The 20431-nt window shown below is 41.7% G+C and overlaps 1 protein-coding gene across 1 annotated transcript in view; it reads right to left on the bottom strand.

The window, feature by feature from the left end:
• NFKB1 (nuclear factor kappa B subunit 1) overlaps positions 1-20431 on the bottom strand; it is a 139322-nt gene that overhangs the window by 39897 nt on the left and 78994 nt on the right. The window contains exons 9-12 of the mRNA XM_040418220.1: positions 15692-15796; positions 14004-14095; positions 11131-11269; positions 10305-10448 (exon numbers count right to left, since the gene is read on the bottom strand). Of these exons, the coding sequence (XP_040274154.1) occupies positions 10305-10448; positions 11131-11269; positions 14004-14095; positions 15692-15796 (480 nt within the window). The remainder of the gene's footprint in view (positions 1-10304; positions 10449-11130; positions 11270-14003; positions 14096-15691; positions 15797-20431) is intronic.

Below are 20431 nucleotides of genomic sequence, written 5' to 3'. Positions count from 1 at the left end.
AAAAGGGTCTTCTTCTGTGATTTATGATTTTGACCTTTAGGGTGCTGCCAGACAGCGCAGTTGTGATGCAGTTGAAAACTGCATGTGGTTGAATACAAGCAGTTACTGCATCAACAAACATGCATTTACAGCGCAGTTTTAAAATGTAGTCAGTTTAGCGCATAATTAAAAACTGGTATACTGCATAGGAGAAATCAACAAAATGATTTAATTATGTGTAGCTGATTAAATTCTATGACTGCAGTGTAGATACCGTAAATAGTGAATGAAAAGGGGCACACTCAGATGGGAGCACTGGAATAGCCAAGGTATACAAATTAATAAAACATATAAAAAGATAACAAAATGGCATAAAACCATACATAAAAATAGGCCTATACAAAGGTAGCACCTACAGTTGCAAGAAAAAGTATGTGAACCCTTTTTGAATGATATGGATTTGTGCACAAATTGGTCATAAATGTGATCTGATCCTTATCTAAGTCACAACAATAGACATTCTGTTTTTCATTTAGTTCTACGCTTTGGGTCGTTCTCCTGTTGCAACACCCATCTTCTGTTGAGCTTCAGCTGGTGGATAGATGGCCTTAAGTTCTCCTGCAAAATGTCTTGATAAACTTGGGAATTAATTTTTACTTTGATGATAGCAATCCGTCCAGGCCCTGACGCAGCAAAGCAGCCCCAAACCATGATGCCCCCACCACCATACTTCACAGTTGGGATGAGGTTTTGATGTTGGTGTGCTGTGCCTCTTTTTCTCCACACATAGTGTTGTGTGTTTCTTCAAAACAACTCAACTTTGGTTTCATCTGTCCACAGAATATTTTGCCAGTACTGCTGTGGAACATCCAGGTGCTCTTGTGCAAACTGTAAACGTGCAGTAATTTTTTTTTGGACAGCAGTGGCTTCCTCTGTGGTATCCTCCCACGAAAACCATTCTTTTTTAGTGTTTTACGTATTGTAGATTCGCTAACAGGGATGTTAGCATATGCCAGAGACTTTTGTTAGTCTTTAGCTGACACTCTAGGATTCTTCTTCACCTCATTGAACAGTCTGCGCTGTGCTCTTGCAGTCATCTGTACAGGACGGCCACTCCTAGGTAGAGTGGCAGCAGTGCTGAACTTTCTCCATTTATAGACAATTTGTCTTACCGTGGACTGATGAACAGCAAGGCTTTTGGAGATACTTTTATACCCCTTTCCAGCTTTATGCAAGTCAACAATTCTTAATCGTAGGTCTTCTGAGAGCTCTTTTGTGTGAGGCATAATTCATATCAGGCAATTCTTCTTGTGAAAAGCAAACCCAGAACTGGTGTATGTTTTTTATAGGGCAGGACAGCTGTAACCAACACCTCCAATCTCATCTCATTGATTGGACTCCAGTTGGCTGACACCTCACTCCAATTAGCTCTTGGAGATGTCTTTAGTCTAGGGGTTCACATACTTTTTCCACCTGCACTGTGAATGTTTACATGGTGTGTTCAATAAAAACATGGTAGCATTTAATTATTTGTGTGTTATTAGTTTAAGCAGACTGTGATTGTCTATTGTTGTGACTTAGATGAAGATCAGATCACATTTTATGACCAATTTGTGCAGAAATCCATATCATTCCAAACGGTTCACATACTTTTTCTTGCAACTGTATATAACCTGTAGTGGCTATACACCGCTTGAGGAGCAAGTGATACGTCTCATACACCAGTGTACAGCTTCGCCCCTGGCTGCTCAAGATATAAACAATGGTATAAATGAGACCTGTATCAGCTCTGCACCATGATGAGTGCACCAGATGGTCAGTCCCGTATACAAATGCGCTGCAATGTGAATAGCCGTTTCACTGTAAAGAGACGTATAGCGATTCGTCTACTCAGACATGTGGCTATTCCAGCAGCATAGAAACATACTCCAAATGTAGTCCAGTTCATACACGTGATAAGTTCATAGTTAATCACTTAATGCAGCTCAGAGATATGCCTCCGTAACAGTGCCCAGTGTATGCACAGCTACAAAACAAACTCCTCGCAGGGTCTCCTTAAGGAGTGAGCGTTCGACTCATTAGTCCAGCAGAGACATGGAGTATGTTTCTATGCTGCTGGAATAGCCACATGTCTGAGTAGACGAATCGCTATACGTCTCTTTACAGTGAAACGGCTATTCACATTGCAGCGCATTTGTATACGGGACTGACCATCTGGTGCACTCATCATGGTGCAGAGCTGATACAGGTCTCATTTATACCATTGTTTATATCTTGAGCAGCCAGGGGCGAAGCTGTACACTGGTGTATGAGACGTATCACTTGCTCCTCAAGCGGTGTATAGCCAGTACAGGTTATATAGGTGGTACCTTTGTATAGGGCTATTTTTATGTATGGTTTTATGCCATTTTTTAGGGGTTTGTTATCTTTTTATATGTTTTATTAAATTGTATACCTTGGCTATTCCAGTGCTCCCATCTGAGTGTGCCCCTTTTCATTCACTATTTACTTTTTCACACTGTACCTGAGGGTCGGCCAATAAGGTGAGCACCTACGGTGAGAGGTTGAGCCGCTGAGATTCCTATTGCAGTGTAGATACCGGTTTGTTGATACAGTAGCTGCATCCAAACTGCATTATAACTGCGCTGCGCTGTTTGTTCCCGATAATTTCCCTGTTTAAATGTGGTTTTAGATTTTTAACATTCATAAATGTAATCTAAGTCTTAATGAACTGCAGTTGCAGATTATAATCAGCCGAATCGGCACAAAGCATTCAAGTGGTTGTCCAGGATTTTGAATTTGATGGCCTATCCTCAGCTGAGGAGGTTGAAGTACTCCAGTGAGCGCTAAGGACTCTTCCTAGGCCAGTGATGCCACGTTCATTAATTACGTGGCCTAGGCTCAGTTCAATCAAATTCAAGTGAATAGGACTGTGCAGCAATACCAGGCACAGCCACTATACAATGTATGATGCTGTGCTTGGTAAGATCTGAGGAGGCCACAGCCTCTTCAAACAGCTTACTGGCAGGGATGCTGGAAGTTGGACCTCCACTGATGAGGTATTGATGACCCAGGGTGGGCTGAGGATAGGCCATTGAATTCCAAATTCCAGACAACCCCTTTAAAATTATAATAAATCATGTACACGATCTAGCTTGTATCCAACCGCCCTGCGGATCTACACACAATTTTGATATGTTTGTCAATTGCATGGATTTGCCCAGAAGTGTCATAGGAAGTACTCTTTTGTTCATTACTTATTTTGTCGTTTATTTCCAGCACTTGGTATTAGCTAAGCATTTCCATGTAGAAATACAGTGCTAGGGCCCATTCACTCTACCGTATGAAATCCGTGCTGGGGTGCAGACCCACTGACTTGAATGGGTCTGCGATACGCAACATACGACAAAAGATATGACATCCTATCTTTTTGCGTAGTGGAGGCATGGATTGGAAGCCTCGGAAGCCCTTCAGTGGGCTTTTGGGTCCGTGTCTCCACACCGTAAAAGATTGGACATGTCCTATCTTTTGCCATATCTTGCGGATCACAGATCCATTCAAGTCAATGGGTCCGCACCACAGCACTGAGTTCGCACAGCCTGTATCCGTGTTTTGCAGGCCGCTATTTGCTGTCCTCAACACGGGCATGATGGCCATATGTTCGTCTGAATGAGCACTTAGGGAACATCCTGCCGCTGCACGGCTGGATCTCTGCCGGTCTCCATTATAGTTTTTGGGGCCGGAGAGCAATCATGCAGTTCCAAAGAGACCCGACAGGCTATTCCCTGCTGGAACAGTCTGCCAGATCTTACTAACGCTAGTGTGAAACTAGGCTGAGGACATCCCATGTAATGACATACAAAAGATCCTACACAATTTGTAATTCAACATCATGTGCTTAACATGTGAGAACATGAAAGAAAATCAAGGGTGACATCCAGCCAGAGTTACTTTCTTCATTACGTGGCTTTGTATATATGCTATTCTGAAAGGGAAGTGCTACTTAGCACAGCTAAATGTCTCATGTGATTTCATTTATTAGGGATTTTTTAAATCACATTTACAGCATACAACTAGTGTGCCACGGCATGTTAGAGCGCAAGACAAGAATAAAAAGCCGTCTGAAGTAGAGCAAAGTGCAAGTCATCCCTGAAAGGTTATTCTTAATGTGCATTTTTCAGTTATGCAGTACAAGCTCCGACATGTGCAAGACTGAAGTGTTTGTAGGACGATCTGACAGTAAAGTATCCTCTTCCCACACTATTCCTGTGCTGTAATTCAGATTTCCTACACATTTTACATTGTTTCATTGATCTAGAATTCCATGATATGACACATCATTTATATATATATATATATATATATATATACACAAATAGTTTGTGGTATTTTTATAACACTGGGTATATGCATGTACGAAATGTTCTCCTATATAGCTACTGGAACAATATATGGGACAATTTCTTATCATGGAGTTAGAAGTTATAAAAGGCTACCACGGAATACATCAATTACAAAAATGTTCTAATGGCTACGTACTCTAGCAGTTGTTATATGGTGTAGTTCACAACTTTGGTGTAAAGGCCTGAATCAAAGTTTTTTAAAAAGGGGTTGTCCAGCACTTAAAGGGGTAGTCCGGGTTCAGGGCTCAACCCGGACATAAGCTCCACTTCACTCCATTAGCATGTAGGATAGGAGCATCAGAGCATTTCCTTGCTAGTGATAACCGCCTCTAAAACCACCCAGAACAGCGCCATATACCGCCTACTTGAGCCGGTGACGCCACCGGGCTCCCTGCTAGGTGGAAGTCTCCGCCTAACATAGTGTTGTGAGGCCCAGTATGTCATCGGCTCACAACAAACAAGCTTTGCCCTGCGCCAACGCTCCTATCCTACATGCTAAAGGAGTGAAGGAGAGATTATGTCCGGGTTCAGGGCTAACTCCTTTGAAATATTAACTGTCCTCAGAATAGGTTTATCAATATCTGATCGGTGGAGGTCTAACTCTTGGCAAACCCACTGATCAGCTTTTGGAAGCTCGCCTTTTAGCAGCATCTCTGGTTCTCTTTACACTGCGTGCAGAATTATTAGGCAAATGAGTATTTTGACCACATCATCCTCTTTATGCATGTTGTCTTACTCCAAGCTGTATAGGCTCGAAAGCCTACTACCAATTAAGCATATTAGGTGATGTGCATCTCTGTAATGAGAAGCGGTGTGGTCTAATGACATCAACACCCTATATTAGGTGTGCATAATTAGTAGGCAACTTCCTTTCCTTTGGCAAAATGGGTCAAAAGAAGGACTTGACAGGCTCAGAAAAGTCAGAAATAGTGAGATATCTTGCAGAGGGATGCAGCACTCTTAAAATTGCAAAGCTTCTGAAGCGTGATCATCGAACAATCAAGCGTTTCATTCAAAATAGTCAACAGGGTCGCAAGAAGCGTGTGGAAAAACCAAGGCGCAAAATAACTGCCCATGAACTGAGAAAAGTCAAGCGTGCAGCTGCCAAGATGCCACTTGCCACCAGTTTGGCCATATTTCAGAGCTGCAACATCACTGGAGTGCCCAAAAGCACAAGGTGTGCAATACTCAGAGACATGGCCAAGGTAAGAAAGGCTGAAAGACGACCACCACTGAACAAGACACACAAGCTGAAACGTCAAGACTGGGCCAAGAAATATCTCAAGACTGATTTTTCTAAGGTTTTATGGACTGATGAAATGAGAGTGAGTCTTGATGGGCCAGATGGATGGGCCCGTGGCTGGATTGGTAAAGGACAGAGAGCTCCAGTCCGACTCAGACGCCAGCAAGGTGGAGGTGGAGTACTGGTTTGGGCTGGTATCATCAAAGATGAGCTTGTGGGGCCTTTTCGGGTTGAGGATGGAGTCAAGCTCAACTCCCAGTCCTACTGCCAGTTTCTGGAAGACACCTTCTTCAAGCAGTGGTACAGGAAGAAGTCTGCATCCTTCAAGAAAAACATGATTTTCATGCAGGACAATGCTCCATCACATGCGTCCAAGTACTCCACAGCGTGGCTGGCAAGAAAGGGTATAAAAGAAGAAAATCTAATGACATGGCCTCCTTGTTCACCTGATCTGAACCCCATTGAGAACCTGTGGTCCATCATCAAATGTGAGATTTACAAGGAGGGAAAACAGTACACCTCTCTGAACAGTGTCTGGGAGGCTGTGGTTGCTGCTGCACGCAATGTTGATGGTGAACAGATCAAAACACTGACAGAATCCATGGATGGCAGGCTTTTGAGTGTCCTTGCAAAGAAAGGTGGCTATATTGGTCACTGATTTGTTTTTGTTTTGTTTTTGAATGTCAGAAATGTATATTTGTAAAAGTTGAGATGTTATATTGGTTTCACTGGTAAAAATAAATAATTGAAATGGGTATATATTTGTTTTTTGTTAAGTTGCCTAATAATTATGCACAGTAATAGTCACCTGCACACACAGATATCCTCCTAAAATAGCTAAAACTAAAAACAAACTAAAAACTACTTCCAAAAATATTCAGCTTTGATATTAATGAGTTTTTTGGGTTCATTGAGAACATGGTTGTTGTTCAATAATAAAATTAATCCTCAAAAATACAACTTGCCTAATAATTCTGCACTCCCTGTAAAGGGTTATCCAACCCCCATAATGCCTCCCAAAATGCAAGGCCCCTCATACTGGTTAAACTTACCCCGCACCCGGGCACCCGTGTCGCTTCTGACTCCCGCATGGCCACCGCTGCGTCTCCCAGTCGTGTGGATCAAAACATCTGGCGACAAGGGGGAGGAGGGGTGGCCAGCCAATAGCAGGTTGCGACAGAGACGAGCCTCCCTAGCGTCACTCGGAATGCGAGGAAGGCTCGTTCCTGTCGCGGCCTGCTAGTGACCCACCGATGCAAGACATTTTGATACCTCTCCCAAAAAAATAATATATATATATATATATATATATATATATATACACAGTACAGACCAAAAGTTTGGACACACCTACTCATTCAAAGAGTTTTCTTTATTTTCTTGACTATGAAAATTGTAGATTCACACTGAAGGCATCAAAACTATGAATTAACACATGTGGAATTATATACAGTTGCAAGAAAAAGTATGTGAACCCTTTGGAATTATATGGATTTCTGCCCAAATTGGTCATAAAATGTGATCTGATCTTCATCTAAGTCACAACAATAGACAATCACAGTCTACTTAAACTAATAACACACAAAGATTTAAATGTTACCATGTTTTTATTAAACACACCATGTAAACATTCACAGTGCAGGTGGAAAAAGTATGTGAACCCCTAGACTAATGACATCTCCAAGAGCTAATTGGAGTGAGGTGTCAGCCAACTGGAGTCCAATCAATGAGATGAGATTGGAGGTGTTGGTTACAGCTGCCCTGCCCTATAAAAAACACACACCAGTTCTGGGTTTGCTTTTCACAAGAAGCATTGCCTGATGTGAATGATGCCTCGAACAAAAGAGCTCTCAGAAGACCTACGATTAAGAATTGTTGACTTGCATAAAGCTGGAAAGGGTTATAAAAGTATCTCCAAAAGCCTTGCTGTTCATCAGTCCACGGTAAGACAAATTGTCTATAAATGGAGATAGTTAGGCACTGCTGCTACTCTCCCTAGGAGTGGCCGTCCTGTAAAGATGACTGCAAGAGGACAGCGCAGACTGCTCATTGAGGTGAAGAAGAATCCTAGAGTGTCAGCTAAAGACTAACAAAAGTCTCTGGCATATGCTAACATCCCTGTTAGCGAATCGACGATATGTAAAACTCTAAACAAGAATGGATTTCATGGGAGGATACCACAGAGAAAGCCACTGCTGTCCAAAAAAAACCATTGCAGCACGTTTACATTTTGCACAAGAGCACCTGGATGTTCCACAGCAGTACTGGCAAAATATTCTGTGGACAGATGAAACCAAAGTTGAGTTGTTTGGAAGAAACACACAACACTATGTGTGGAGAAAGAGTCACAGCACAACAACATCAAAACCTCATCCCAACTGTGAAGAATGGTGGTGGGGGCATCATGGTTTGGGGCTGCTTTGCTGCGTCAGGGCCTGGACGGATTGCTATCATCGAAGGAAAAATTAATTCCCAAGTTTATCAAGACATTTTGCAGGAGAACTTAAGGCCATCTGTCCACCAGCTGAAGCTCAACAGAAGATGGGTGTTGCAACAGGACAACGACCCAAAGCATAGAAGTAAATCAACAACAGAATGGCTTAAACAGAAGAAAATACGCCTTCTGGAGTGGCCCAGTCAGAGTCCTGACCTTAACCCGATTGAGATGCTGTGGCATGACCTCAAGAAAGCGATTCACACCAGACATCCCAAGAATATTGCTGAACTGAAACAGTTCTGTAAAGAGGAATGGTCAAGAATTACTCCTAACCGTTGTGCACGTCTGATCTGCAACTACAGAAAAAGGTTTGGTTGAAGTTATTGCTGCCAAAGGAGGTTCAACCAGTTATTAAATCCAAGGATTCACATACTTTTCCACCTGCACTGTGAATGTTTACATGGTGTGTTCAATAAAAACATGGTAACATTTCTTTCTTTGTGTGTTATTAGTTTAAGCAGACAGTGATTGTCTATTGTTGTGACTTAGATGAAGATCAGATCACATTTTATGACCAATTTGTGCAGAAATCCAAATCATTCCAAAGGGTTCACATACTTTTTCTTGCAACTGTACATAACAAACAAGTGTGAAACAACTGAAAATATGTAATATTCTAGGTTCTTCAAAGTAGCCACCTTTTGCTTTGATTACTGCTTTGCACACTCTTGGCATTCTCTTGATGAGCTTCAAGAGGTAGTCCCCTGAAATGGTTTTCACTTCACAGGTGTGCCCTGTCAGGTTTAATAAGTGGGATTTCTTGCCTTATAAATGGGGTTGGGACCATCAGTTGCGTTGAGGAGAAGTCAGGTGGATACACAGCTGATAGTCCTACTGAATAGACTGTTAGAATTGGTATTATGGCAAGAAAAAAGCAGCTAAGTAAAGAAAAACGAGTGGCCATCATTACTTTAAGAAATGAAGGTCAGTCAGTCAGCCGAAAAATTGGGAAAACTTTGAAAGTAAGGGCTATTTGACCATGAAGGAGAGTGATGGGGTGCTGCGCCAGATGACCTGGCCTCCACAGTCACCGGACCTGAACCTAATCGAGCTGGTTTGGGGTGAGCTGGACCACAGAGTGAAGGCAAAAGGGCCAACAAGTGCTAAGCATCTCTGGGAACTCCTTCAAGACTGTTGGAAGACCATTTCAGGTGACTACCTCTTGAAGCTCATCAAGAGAATGCCAAGAGTATGCAAAGCAGTAATCAAAGCAAAAGGTGGCTACTTTGAAGAACCTAGAATATGACATATTTTCTGTTGTTTCACACTTGTTTGTTATGAATATAATTCCACATGTGTTAATTCATAGTTTTGATGCCTTCATAGTCATGAAAATAAAGAAAACTCTTTGAATGAAAAGGTGTGTCCAAACTTTTGGTCTGTACTGTATATATATACTTTTTCACACTGTAAGCTTAGATAAAGCGGCTCATTGCTGTGCAGTTACATCTTCTTTAATTGAAATAGTCCACTTTCTCAATAGCAACTTGTCATCTAAGCTGTTTGACAGCAGATGGAGGGTCTTACACACCACATTATGCTTTTTGTACAGGTCTCTGTCAGCCAGTGCATGAACGGCCAATTTTTTATCTACCTGGGCTGTGGGCCCTGATATTGACCTCATATTTGTTAGTGGATAACCCTACACACCACCACCTCCAGAACAACCACCTGAGTTGTCCTGTAGGTCTAGTCATCTGTACAGTTCAGAAGCATCTTCAGTACAGACATGTGATATGATAATGTTCTATTCCTTGCAGCCACCTGTCTACATTCTTCTCCACAGCCTTTCTTCCTTGACTATATGCTGCTACTTATACCATTAAAAGGTTAATACCCCCTATCTAACAGTCGGGAATGTCCAGTAGCCGGCATCATAAATCTTCTTCCTCTGTCTCCTCCACTTAAGCACCTCATTGCACCATAAGATTTACGATAGGAGATCAAAGAAATACAATCAGCATTAGTATGGAAAATGGTGGGTGACCACTGAGAACCCTATAGCTGTGCGACTGTGAGGCTGTTATCTTGCACTGCGTACAAAAATGGTCAAAATTTGTATTGATATTTTCAATTTGTAGCCAAATGTTTATACCAGTAAATATCACATTTCTTACAATGTTTCTTGATAGTTCCTTGAGACAAAATAAATATGTACAGATTTTAGTTAAGTTTGTTGTACCTCCTCCTGTGCCTGAACCACCAGCTCCACTTCCATATATGCTACCGCCACCCCCTCCTCCTCCACCTCCTGCCCCGCTTCCACCAAAGCCATCAGAGAAGTTTGGCATGAGTTTTAAGCGCTTTCGTTGAACTTCTTCTTTGTCTAGAGAAATAAGTCAGATCATCAGTAGTGGAATATAAACTCTGAATGATAAGCTATGGCAGAGTACAGAACAGATCTGTAATGAAACATGGGTGACTTTGATGAGTATCCACCAAATGCCAATTTATCATTAAAGGGTTTGTACCAAAGTGACAACTTATCACTTATCCATGATTAGTGGAGCATCTTCTTTAATATGTCTTCATATTTAATGACCACACCCTAGTGGTTGGTAAGACAAGCAGATATAAATAGCCAAGAGTGACTCATGTCAAATTTTCCTAAAATATAGCTTGTTATTACACATTAAAGGGGTTGTCTCATCTGAGACATTGGTGGCATATCCCAGCTATATGCCACCAATGTCAAAACAGAGATAGGACCTGCACCTATCTCCATTCATTTCTATGGAACTGCAGAAAATAGCAGAGCCACCTGGCTTGGGTACCTGCAGCAGTCCTATAGATGTAAACTGAGAAATGGCCGCACTTGCGCAGTGTGCTCTCCCTCCATTCATTTCTATGGGACTTCTGAAAATAGCTGAGCGAGCATCCGAACTCCCATAGTGCGGGCCCCAGACATGGGACTCCTACCTATCTGGCATTGGTGACATATACTAGCCATATGCCACCGATGTCTCAGATTAGACAACCCCTTTAAGTATGTTATTTGTGTTTCTCACCTTTTATTTCTGGATAATACAAAAATGGTTTGGGTTCACTAGTTTCATAATCTGATTTTCTCCGAAGCTGTACAAATACAGAGGCCGGCCTTATAATGTTGACATCCTTGTACTTAGGAGTTTTAAATACAATGGCAAACTAAAGGAAAAGATAAAATATTACAAAAATGTTCTTTCAAAAATACAATTGCATAAGTGCTGTATACCACATCTATTTATATATTATATCACTGCTTAATCTGCTCGGTTAACATTTGGAGAACACAGCAATAAACCTCCACACCTAGAGCAACCATAAAAGCTGTCTCATGCAGAAATAGTGACAACCACTTGTTATTATAGAAAGAAATGAGAGACTTCCTGAACCTCGCTGAATACAATATATAGATTCCATAGCACAAGTTACAAGAGGAGAAAGTCAGTGATACTAACTTATTTTAGTATACACCTTATTTTTTTAATTCATATCTTGTGAGTTGGGTTACACACCCTAAACAACCACCTTCACATTATTGTGCTCTTTGATAGCTTTAGCATCATGCTTTCACATAAAATGTATGCAGGGAGCTCTGTCATTTTTATTGATACTATTTTGGTGTGTGTATGACTTTTTGATCAACTTTTTTTATTCAACTTCTGTTGGAAGGTGAGGTGACAAAAAAATGGCAAATCAGCCGTTTTGATTTTAATATTTAAATTTTTTAAATATTTTCATATTTTGAAATGCAGACGTACTAATAATCTTTATTTTTTATTCATTTTTAATCGGGGTAAAGGGAGTGATTTGAAATGTTTTTTTTTGTTTTCAAAATTTTAAAAACTGTAAAAAAAAATGTACATTTTTTTTCCTTTTTAAGTCCCCCTAGGGGACTTGAATATGTGCTCGTCTCTATGGTATTCCCATATACTGCAATGATTTAACATTGCAGTCTATGGGAGATTCGTCACAGGCAGGGCTCCACAGGACCTTTTTACTATGGCAGGTCCCGGTAGGATGGAGCCATTCCATCCCTGGGTGTGCATAGGTCCTGGGGAAACGCCTATCATGTGTCTTGGTTGCAACTTACCACAGCAAAAGTCCATGATCAGCGCTATCGTTAATCACGGACAAAGCCTCCGGGTGTCTGCTATAGCTCAGCTCCTTAGCGGATGCCATCTTTAAAGAACCAACATCCACCATATATGTACCGTGGATGTCGAGAAGACACCGTGAAAATCTTCAACTGGAAGTAAACTTAACTTTAGTGACCAATGCCAGGCAGCTGCTCCCAAGAAAAATAAATGTATAGGATGCATCAAAAGAGGCATAGATGCTCATGTCAAGAACATAGTTTTGGTTCTATACAAATCACTAGTCAGACCATACATGGAATATTATGAACCTGTGTATAAGGCCTCATGCACACGACCGTTGTTCTGGTCCGCATCCGAGCCGCAGTTTTTGCGGCTCGGATAAGGACCCATTGACTTCAATAGGGTCGCAAAAGATTCGGACAGCACTCCGTGTGCTCCATTCCGTGTCCTATTCTTGTCAGTTTTGTGGACAAGAATAGGCATTTCTACAATGGGCCGCCTGTTTTGCAAATTGCAGAAGGCACACGGACGCCTTCCGAGTTTTGCGGATCTGCAATTTGCGGACCGCAAAAAACAGAACGGTCGTGTGCATGAGGCCTAAGAAGGACATAGTGGAACTGCAGCTTATGCAGAGGAGGGGGAACAAGGTAAAAGAATGAATGCATTGCGTTAACAAGACAGGTTATCAAAATTTGGTTTGTCTACTTTGGACAAAAGGGGAGCTCTAATTAAAATGTATGAATACATGAATGGACAGTACAAAGATCTGTCTAATGATCTTTTTATATCTAGGCCTGAAAACAGGACATCCTCTACATCTGGAGGAAACAAGGTTTCACCATCATCATAGAGGGGGATTCTTTACTGTAAAAGCAGTGAGACTATGGGACTGCCAAAAGGTGTTGTGATGGTTGATTCATTGAACAAGTTCAAGAAGGGCCTGGATGTCTATCTTAAAAGTCAAGATATTGCAGGCTATGATTGCGAGATTTCTGAAGATGGAATGTTCATCCAAGGGTTTATTCCGACTAACAGATTTAAAGTTGGGAAGGAATTTTTCTTCCTTAATCAATACAATTGGATTATCGCTTGGACTTGATGGACCTGTTTCTTTTTCCAACTTTATCAATTATGTAACAATATAACTATCTATGGCTAGCTTTTGCCTGAATATGAGCACACTTATTATTTAGGCTACTTTCACACTTGCAATTTTGCAGGATACGGCAGGGTCCAGCAAAAACGCTTCTGTTACTGATAATACAACCATCTGCATCTGTTATGAACGGATCCGGTTGTATTATCTTTAACATAGCCAAGACGGATCCGTCATGAACTCCATTAAAAGTCAATGGGGAACTGATCCGTTTTCTATTGTGCCAGATCCGTCCCCATTGACTTGCACAGTGGGTCACGACGGATCCGTTTTGCTCCGCATCCCAGGACAGAAAGCAAACCGCAGCATGCTGAGGTTTGCTCTCCGGTATGAGAACGGAACGGAATACATTTTGGAGCATTCCGTTCTGTTCAGTTACATTTTGTCCCCAATAACAATGAATGGGGCCAAAAAGGAAGCGTTTTTTCCGGTATTGAGACCCTATGACGGATCTCAATACCGGAAAATATTAACGCTAGTGTGAAAGTAGTCTTATACAGTCATTGGATCAACGAGGGGAAAATTCTAAAATGAAACCCTCCTCTATCATCCACATCCTTTCTCTTACCCTGGTCGAACTTGATAGACAAGTCTTTTTTTTTGACCAACCTAATTAGATAACTATTGTATGTTCAATGGATACCTGTCTGTGAACATCTGTAGGTGAAAAATCACCAAATCCTTCCCAGATATGTCCATTTTCATCCTCTTCATAAAAACGTATTTGGATATCATCTGCAACAGAAAATTAGGACAAATTAAAACATTTTCTAATATTCACCTAAATGTTTGCTAAAATACACCGAATGTGTCGAAGAGATCTCTACATCTCTCTTATAGACTATGTCCAGCCATTCAATCCAAGATCGCCGATGACTCTATTATTCTACCATGGAAAAGAGTTATGGGATATTGTTTTCCCAGCTCTTTCAATAACCTTCATAGACTCTAACAGAGATGGCCTCATGTAAGCGCTGTGACCTCTTTATAGTTTTATATGGGGAATGTGGCTGGCCAGAATAAGTGCATCAGGTTACACAGCCCCTGTTTCCTCGATAGATAAGGATCTCAAACGTGGGAATAACATACTGTAGTACAATGTAGGCCTAGTATGGCTCTGTAGACACCACTGCATGAGATTCTATGGATACTGTTTGGCCCCAAGTAGACACTATATAGCACTTTCTGGCATCATGTGAGCACTGTCTGCAAGCACTCTTTGGGCAAAACCTGGCACCATATAGGCACAATATGGCTCAAGAAGAACATTCTGTGCTCTGTTTGGCACTTTATAAGAAGTATTTGACGCTCTCTGGCTCTATGGTGTTCTATGTGTGCAATAATAAGTAATACTATATGTGAGCAAAGAATACGTAAAGCAATCTCTAGGCACCTTGTCTGCCTTATGAGCATGTAGGTAGGCAAAGTATGCCACTCTCTAGTAACTGGTTAGCTGTATGCAGGCAACGCTTTACATACACTGGCCAATACGGTAAGCCTTTTACTGGGCATGCTATGTACTAGCTGTGTATTGCATGCACAAAAGGGTACTTTATGTGTGCTTTACCTTTATCTGCAGTTGTACTTTGCTTTTCATGACCAAGATGGGAATAACTTGAGTAAATGTCGGCTGGGGGTGGCCAGAGTTACAGAAACATCTGAGCTTTGCTGTTCTGTAAGTCCCACCGCGGAGAATAGGAGCTACACAAACAGCGCAGCACATCAAGCTACACTGTTTCTGGTACCATCACACCTGTGCTACGCTGTTTGTGTGGTTCTACTTCACTGCTGGGCCAATTCCGTACATCTGCTTACCGACCGGCCAGAGCTTACTCTGGTTATAACCCTTTAAAGGGGGTTTCCACAATGGACACTTTCCACCTATCCACAGGTGATAAATGTCTTGATTTCTTTGGGCTCCACTGATGGGAACCCCATGATCAATAGAACTGGAGTCCCAATCCTCCTCAATGCAAAACCACAGTGAGAACGTTCAAGTCTGCACAGTAAGGGTAAAAAGGTTCATGATGGTAAAAAATGTTACAGATTCCACAATAAATCTACAGAAAAATCATCATGTTTGTGGTAAAAATCCACAAACAAGTAAAAAAAAATTCTGCAGCACATGAATGACATTTGCTGCTATTGTTATATACTGTGGATTTTCCACCAACAAATCCAGACAAATCAGCAGCATTCTAGTACTAGAGAATATCATATCTTTCTCTCTGCCTAATTTCTCCAAACCCTTTTTAATGATCCCTGTATCCAGTGAAGGACACACTGACACTAGAAATACTGTAATGAGTGGAATCAGAAAAGTGTGCCTACCTTTTTGTACTTTATCACACAGAAGATAAACCTCTTCTCCTCCTGTAACGCAGCCAGAGGTTCTATCCATTCGGACAATTTTTAAATTAGATGCATTAGGTGCTTCTGTCAGACACGAGAGAAGGACACATGTTCATACTTTTATAGCAACAGAGAGAAACATTTCTATGTTAGAGGCAGTCATAAGGATTCTGTCACACAGCAAGGACTTGCATGAAGGTAAAGTCATGCATATCTAATGTATTCTGTGGAAAGCGTAGCAGATGGTGGTAATGGATAGCTGCAAGCAACCAAACCTAAAAGAGATTATTCCGCTTATGTTAAGTTATCCTCTATCCACTATTAGATCAGTTGGGGTCCTATCACTGGGACCCTCACTGATCACAAGAACAGGGCCCCTGTGGACCCCCCCCCCCCCTCTCCAAAAAAAAATTATAAATATGTAGAGCTGCCGGTTTGGAATGCACGCAGCCTCGCCATTCATTTCTATGAGTTCCGACTATAGTAATATATTACTATATACAGTGGATATAAAAAGTCTACACACCCCTGTTAAAATGTCAGGTTTCTGTGCTGTAAAAAAATGAGACAAAGATAAATCATTTCAGAACTTTTTCCACCTTTAGGCCTCTTTCAGACGGAAAATGTGCGGGTGCGTTACGGGAACACCCACGATTTTTCCGCGCGAGTGCAAAACATAGTAATGCGTTTTGCACTCGCGTGAGAAAAATCGCGCACGTTTGGTACCCAAACTTCTTCACAGAAGTTCGGGCTTGGGATCAGTGTTCTGTAGATTGTATTATTTTCCCTTATAACATGGTTATAAGGGAAAATAATAGCATTCTGAATACAGAATGCATAGTAAAATAGCGCTGGAGGGGTTAAAAAAAAAAAAAAAAAAATTTAACTCACCTTAATCCACTTAATCGCGAAACCCGGCATCTCCTTCTGTCTACTTTGCAGAACAGGACCTGTGGTGAGCATTAATTACAGGTAAAGGACCTGTGGTGACGTCACTCCGGTCATCACATGATCCATCACCATGGTAAAAGATCATGTGATGGATCATGTGATGACCGGAGTGACGTCACCACAGGTCCTTTACCTGTAATTAATGCTCACCACAGGTCCTGTTCAGCAAAGGAGACAGAAGGAGATGGCGGGCTTCGCGATCAAGTGGATTAAGGTGAGTTAAATTGTTTTTTATTTATTTTTAACCCCTCCAGCGCTATTGTACTATGCATTCTGTATTCAGAATGCTATTATTTTCCCTTATAATACCATGTTATAAGGGAAAATAATAATGATCGGGTCTCCATCCCGATAGTCTCCTAGCAACCGTGCGTGAAAATCGCACCGCATCCGCACTTGCTTGCGGATGCTTGCGATTTTCACACAACCCCATTCACTTCTATGGGGCCTGCGTTGCGTGAAAAACGCAGAATATAGAGCATGCTGCGATTTTCACGCAACGCATAAGTGATGCGTGAAAATCACCGCTCATGTGAACAGCCCCATAGAAATGAATGGGTCGGTATTCAGTGCGGGTGCAATGCGTTCACCTCACGCATCGCATCTGCGCAGAATACTCGCCCGTGTGAAAGGGGCCTTAATGTACCTATAAACTGTACCACTCAATTGAAATACAAAACTGAAATCTTTTAGGTGGAGGGAAGAAAACAAAAAATAAATAAAATAATGTGGTTGCATAAGTGTGCACACCCTTAAACTGATACTTTGTTGAAGCACCTTTTGATTTTAGTACAGCACTCAGTCTTTCAGCATGGCACATTTTGACTTGGCAAAATTTGCCCACTCTTCTTGGCAAAAACACTCCAAATCTGTCAGATAGCGAGGGCATCTTCTGTGCACAGCCCTCTTCAGATCACCCTACAGATTTTCAATTTAGATTCAGCTCTGGGCTCTGGCTGGGCCATTCCAAAACTTTAAACTTCTTCTGGTGAAGCCATTCCTTTGTTGATTTGGATGTATGCTTAGGGTCGTTGTCATGCTGAAAGATGAAGTTCCTCTTCATGTTCAGCTTTCTAGCAGAAGCCTGAAGGTTTTGTGCCAATATTGACTGGTATTTGGAACTGTTCATAATTCCCTCTAGCTTAACTAAGGCCACAGTTCCAGCTAAAGAAAAACTGCCCCAAACCATGATGCTGCCACCATCCTGCTTCACTGTGGGTATGGTGTTCTTTTGGTGATGTGCAGGTTGTTTTTGAGCCAAACATATCTTTTGGAATTATGGCCAAAAAGTTCAACCTTGGTTTCATCAGACCATAACACCTTTTCCCACATGCTTTTGGGAGACTTCAGATGTGTTTTTGTAAAATGTAGCCTGGCTTGGATGTTTCTCTTCGTAAGAAAAGGCTTTGGTGTTGCCACTCTACCCCATATCCCAGACATATGAAGAATACAGGAGATTGTTGTCACATGTACCGCACAGACAGTACTTGCCAAATATTCCTGCAGCTCCTTTAATGTTGCTGTAGGCCTCTTGGTAGCCTCCCAGACCAGTTTTCTTCTCGTCTTTTTTTATCAATTTTAGAGGGTAATGTCACTGTTGTGCCATATTTTCTCCACTTGATGATGACTGTCTTCACTGTGTTCCATCATATATCTAATGCCTTGGAAATTCTTTTGTACCCTTCTCCTGACTGATACCTTTTAACAATGAGATCCCTCTGATGCTTTGGACGCTCTCTGTGGACCATGGCTTTTGCTGTGGGATGTGACTAAGAAAATTTCAGGAAAGACCAACTAGAGCAGCTGAACTTTATTTGGGGTTAATCAGAGGCACTTTAAATGATGGCAGGTGTATGCTGACTCCTATTTAACATGATTTTGAATGTGATTGCTTTATTCTGAACACAGCTACATCCCCAGTAATAAGAGGCTGGGCACACTTATGCAACCACATTATTTTAGTTATTTTTGTTTTCTTCCCTCCACCTAAAAGATTTCAGTTTGTTTTTCAATTGAGTTGTACAGTTTATAGGTCACATTAAAGGTGGAAAAAGTTCTGAAATTATTTATCTTCGTCTCATTTTTTTACATCACAGAAACCTGACATTTTAACAGGGGCGTGTAGACTTTTTATATCAACTGTAGTTCCATAGTAATCGACTATAGAAATGAATGGAGAGGCTGTGCATACTCCATTTATTTCAGGGGGCTCCACGGGTGACGAGGGGCCAGTTCTTTTGATTGGTGGGGGCCCCAACAGTAGGACCCCCCCCAATCTAATAGTTATTCCCTATCCACAGGATAGGGGATAGCGTGGCATAACCAGAATACCCCTTTAAGGTAGCCATATACATTAAATAGTTTTCAGCTGAATGCACATTTTTTGGACAGCTATTTCTCTCAGCTCCCCTCCCCATACACATGCATGCTCAGTTTTGGTAATAAGACACTGCCAGATTCCTCTGCCAATGACTTATCTCCTGTGAGAACAAAGAGTGGGGCATGTTGAAAAGCTGCATGCTCAATCTCTTGTTCGGATTACCATTTATTCTGTATACTGAACAAATGTATATACATATAGTGGGGCAAAAAAGTATTTAGTCAGCCAATTGTGCAAGTTCTCCCACTTAAAAAGATGAGAGGCCTGTAATTTTCATCATAGGAACACTTCAACTATGAGAGACAGAATGAGAAAAATCACATTGTCCGATTTTTAAAGCATTTATTTGCAAATGATGGTGGAAAATAAGTATTTGGTCAATAACAAAAGTTCATCTCAATACTTTGTTTTTTACCCTTTGTTGGCAATGACAGACTTTCTGTAAGTCTTCACAAGGTTTTCCCACACTGTTGCTGGTATTTTGGCCCATTCCTCCATGCAGATCTCCTCTAGAGCAGTGATGTTTTGGGGCTGTCACTGCGCAACACGGACTTTCAACTCCCTCCAAAGGTTTTCTATGGGGTTGAGAACTGGAGACTGGCTAGGGTACTCCAGGACCTTGAAATGCTTCTTACGAAGACATTCCTTCGTTGCCCGGGTGGTGTGTTTGGGATCAGTCATGCTGAAAGACCCAGCCACGTTTCATCTTCAATGCCCTTGCTGATGGAAGGAGGTTTTCACTCAAAATCTCACAATACATGGCCCCATTCATTCTTTCCTTTACACAGATCAGTTGTCCTGGTCCCTTTGCAGAAAAACAGCCCCAAAGCATGATTTTTCCACCCCCATGCTTCACAGTAGGTATGGTGTTCTTTGGATGCAACTCAGCATTCTTTCTCCTCCAAACACAGCAAGTTGAGTTTTTACCAAAAAGTTCTACTTTGGTTTCATCTGACCATATGACATTCTCCCAATCCTCTTCTGGATCATCCAAATGCTCTCTAGAAAACTTCAGACGGGCCCGGACATGTACTGGCTTAAGCAGGGGGACACGTCTGGCACTGCAGGATTTGAGTCCCTGGCAGCGTAGTGTGTTACTGATTTTAGCCTTTGTTACTTTGGACCCAGCTCTCTGCAGGTCATTCACTAGGTACCCCCCGTGTGTTTCTGGTATTTTTGCTCACTGTTCTTGTGATCATTTTGACCCCACGGGGTGAGATCTTGCATGGAACCCCAGATCGAGGGAGATTATCAGTGGTCTTGTAAGTCTTCCATTTTATAATAATTCCTCCCACAGTTGATTTATTCACACCAAGCTGCTTGCCTATTGCAGATTCAGTCTTCCCAGCCTGGTGCAGGTGTCCTTCGACAGCTCTTTGGTCTTGGCC

This window comes from Bufo bufo, chromosome 2, assembly GCF_905171765.1.
Source record: "Bufo bufo chromosome 2, aBufBuf1.1, whole genome shotgun sequence".
Taxonomy (NCBI): domain Eukaryota; kingdom Metazoa; phylum Chordata; class Amphibia; order Anura; family Bufonidae; genus Bufo; species Bufo bufo.
Note: the sequence above shows the minus strand (reverse complement) of the source record. Positions and strands in the feature narration are given on the sequence as shown.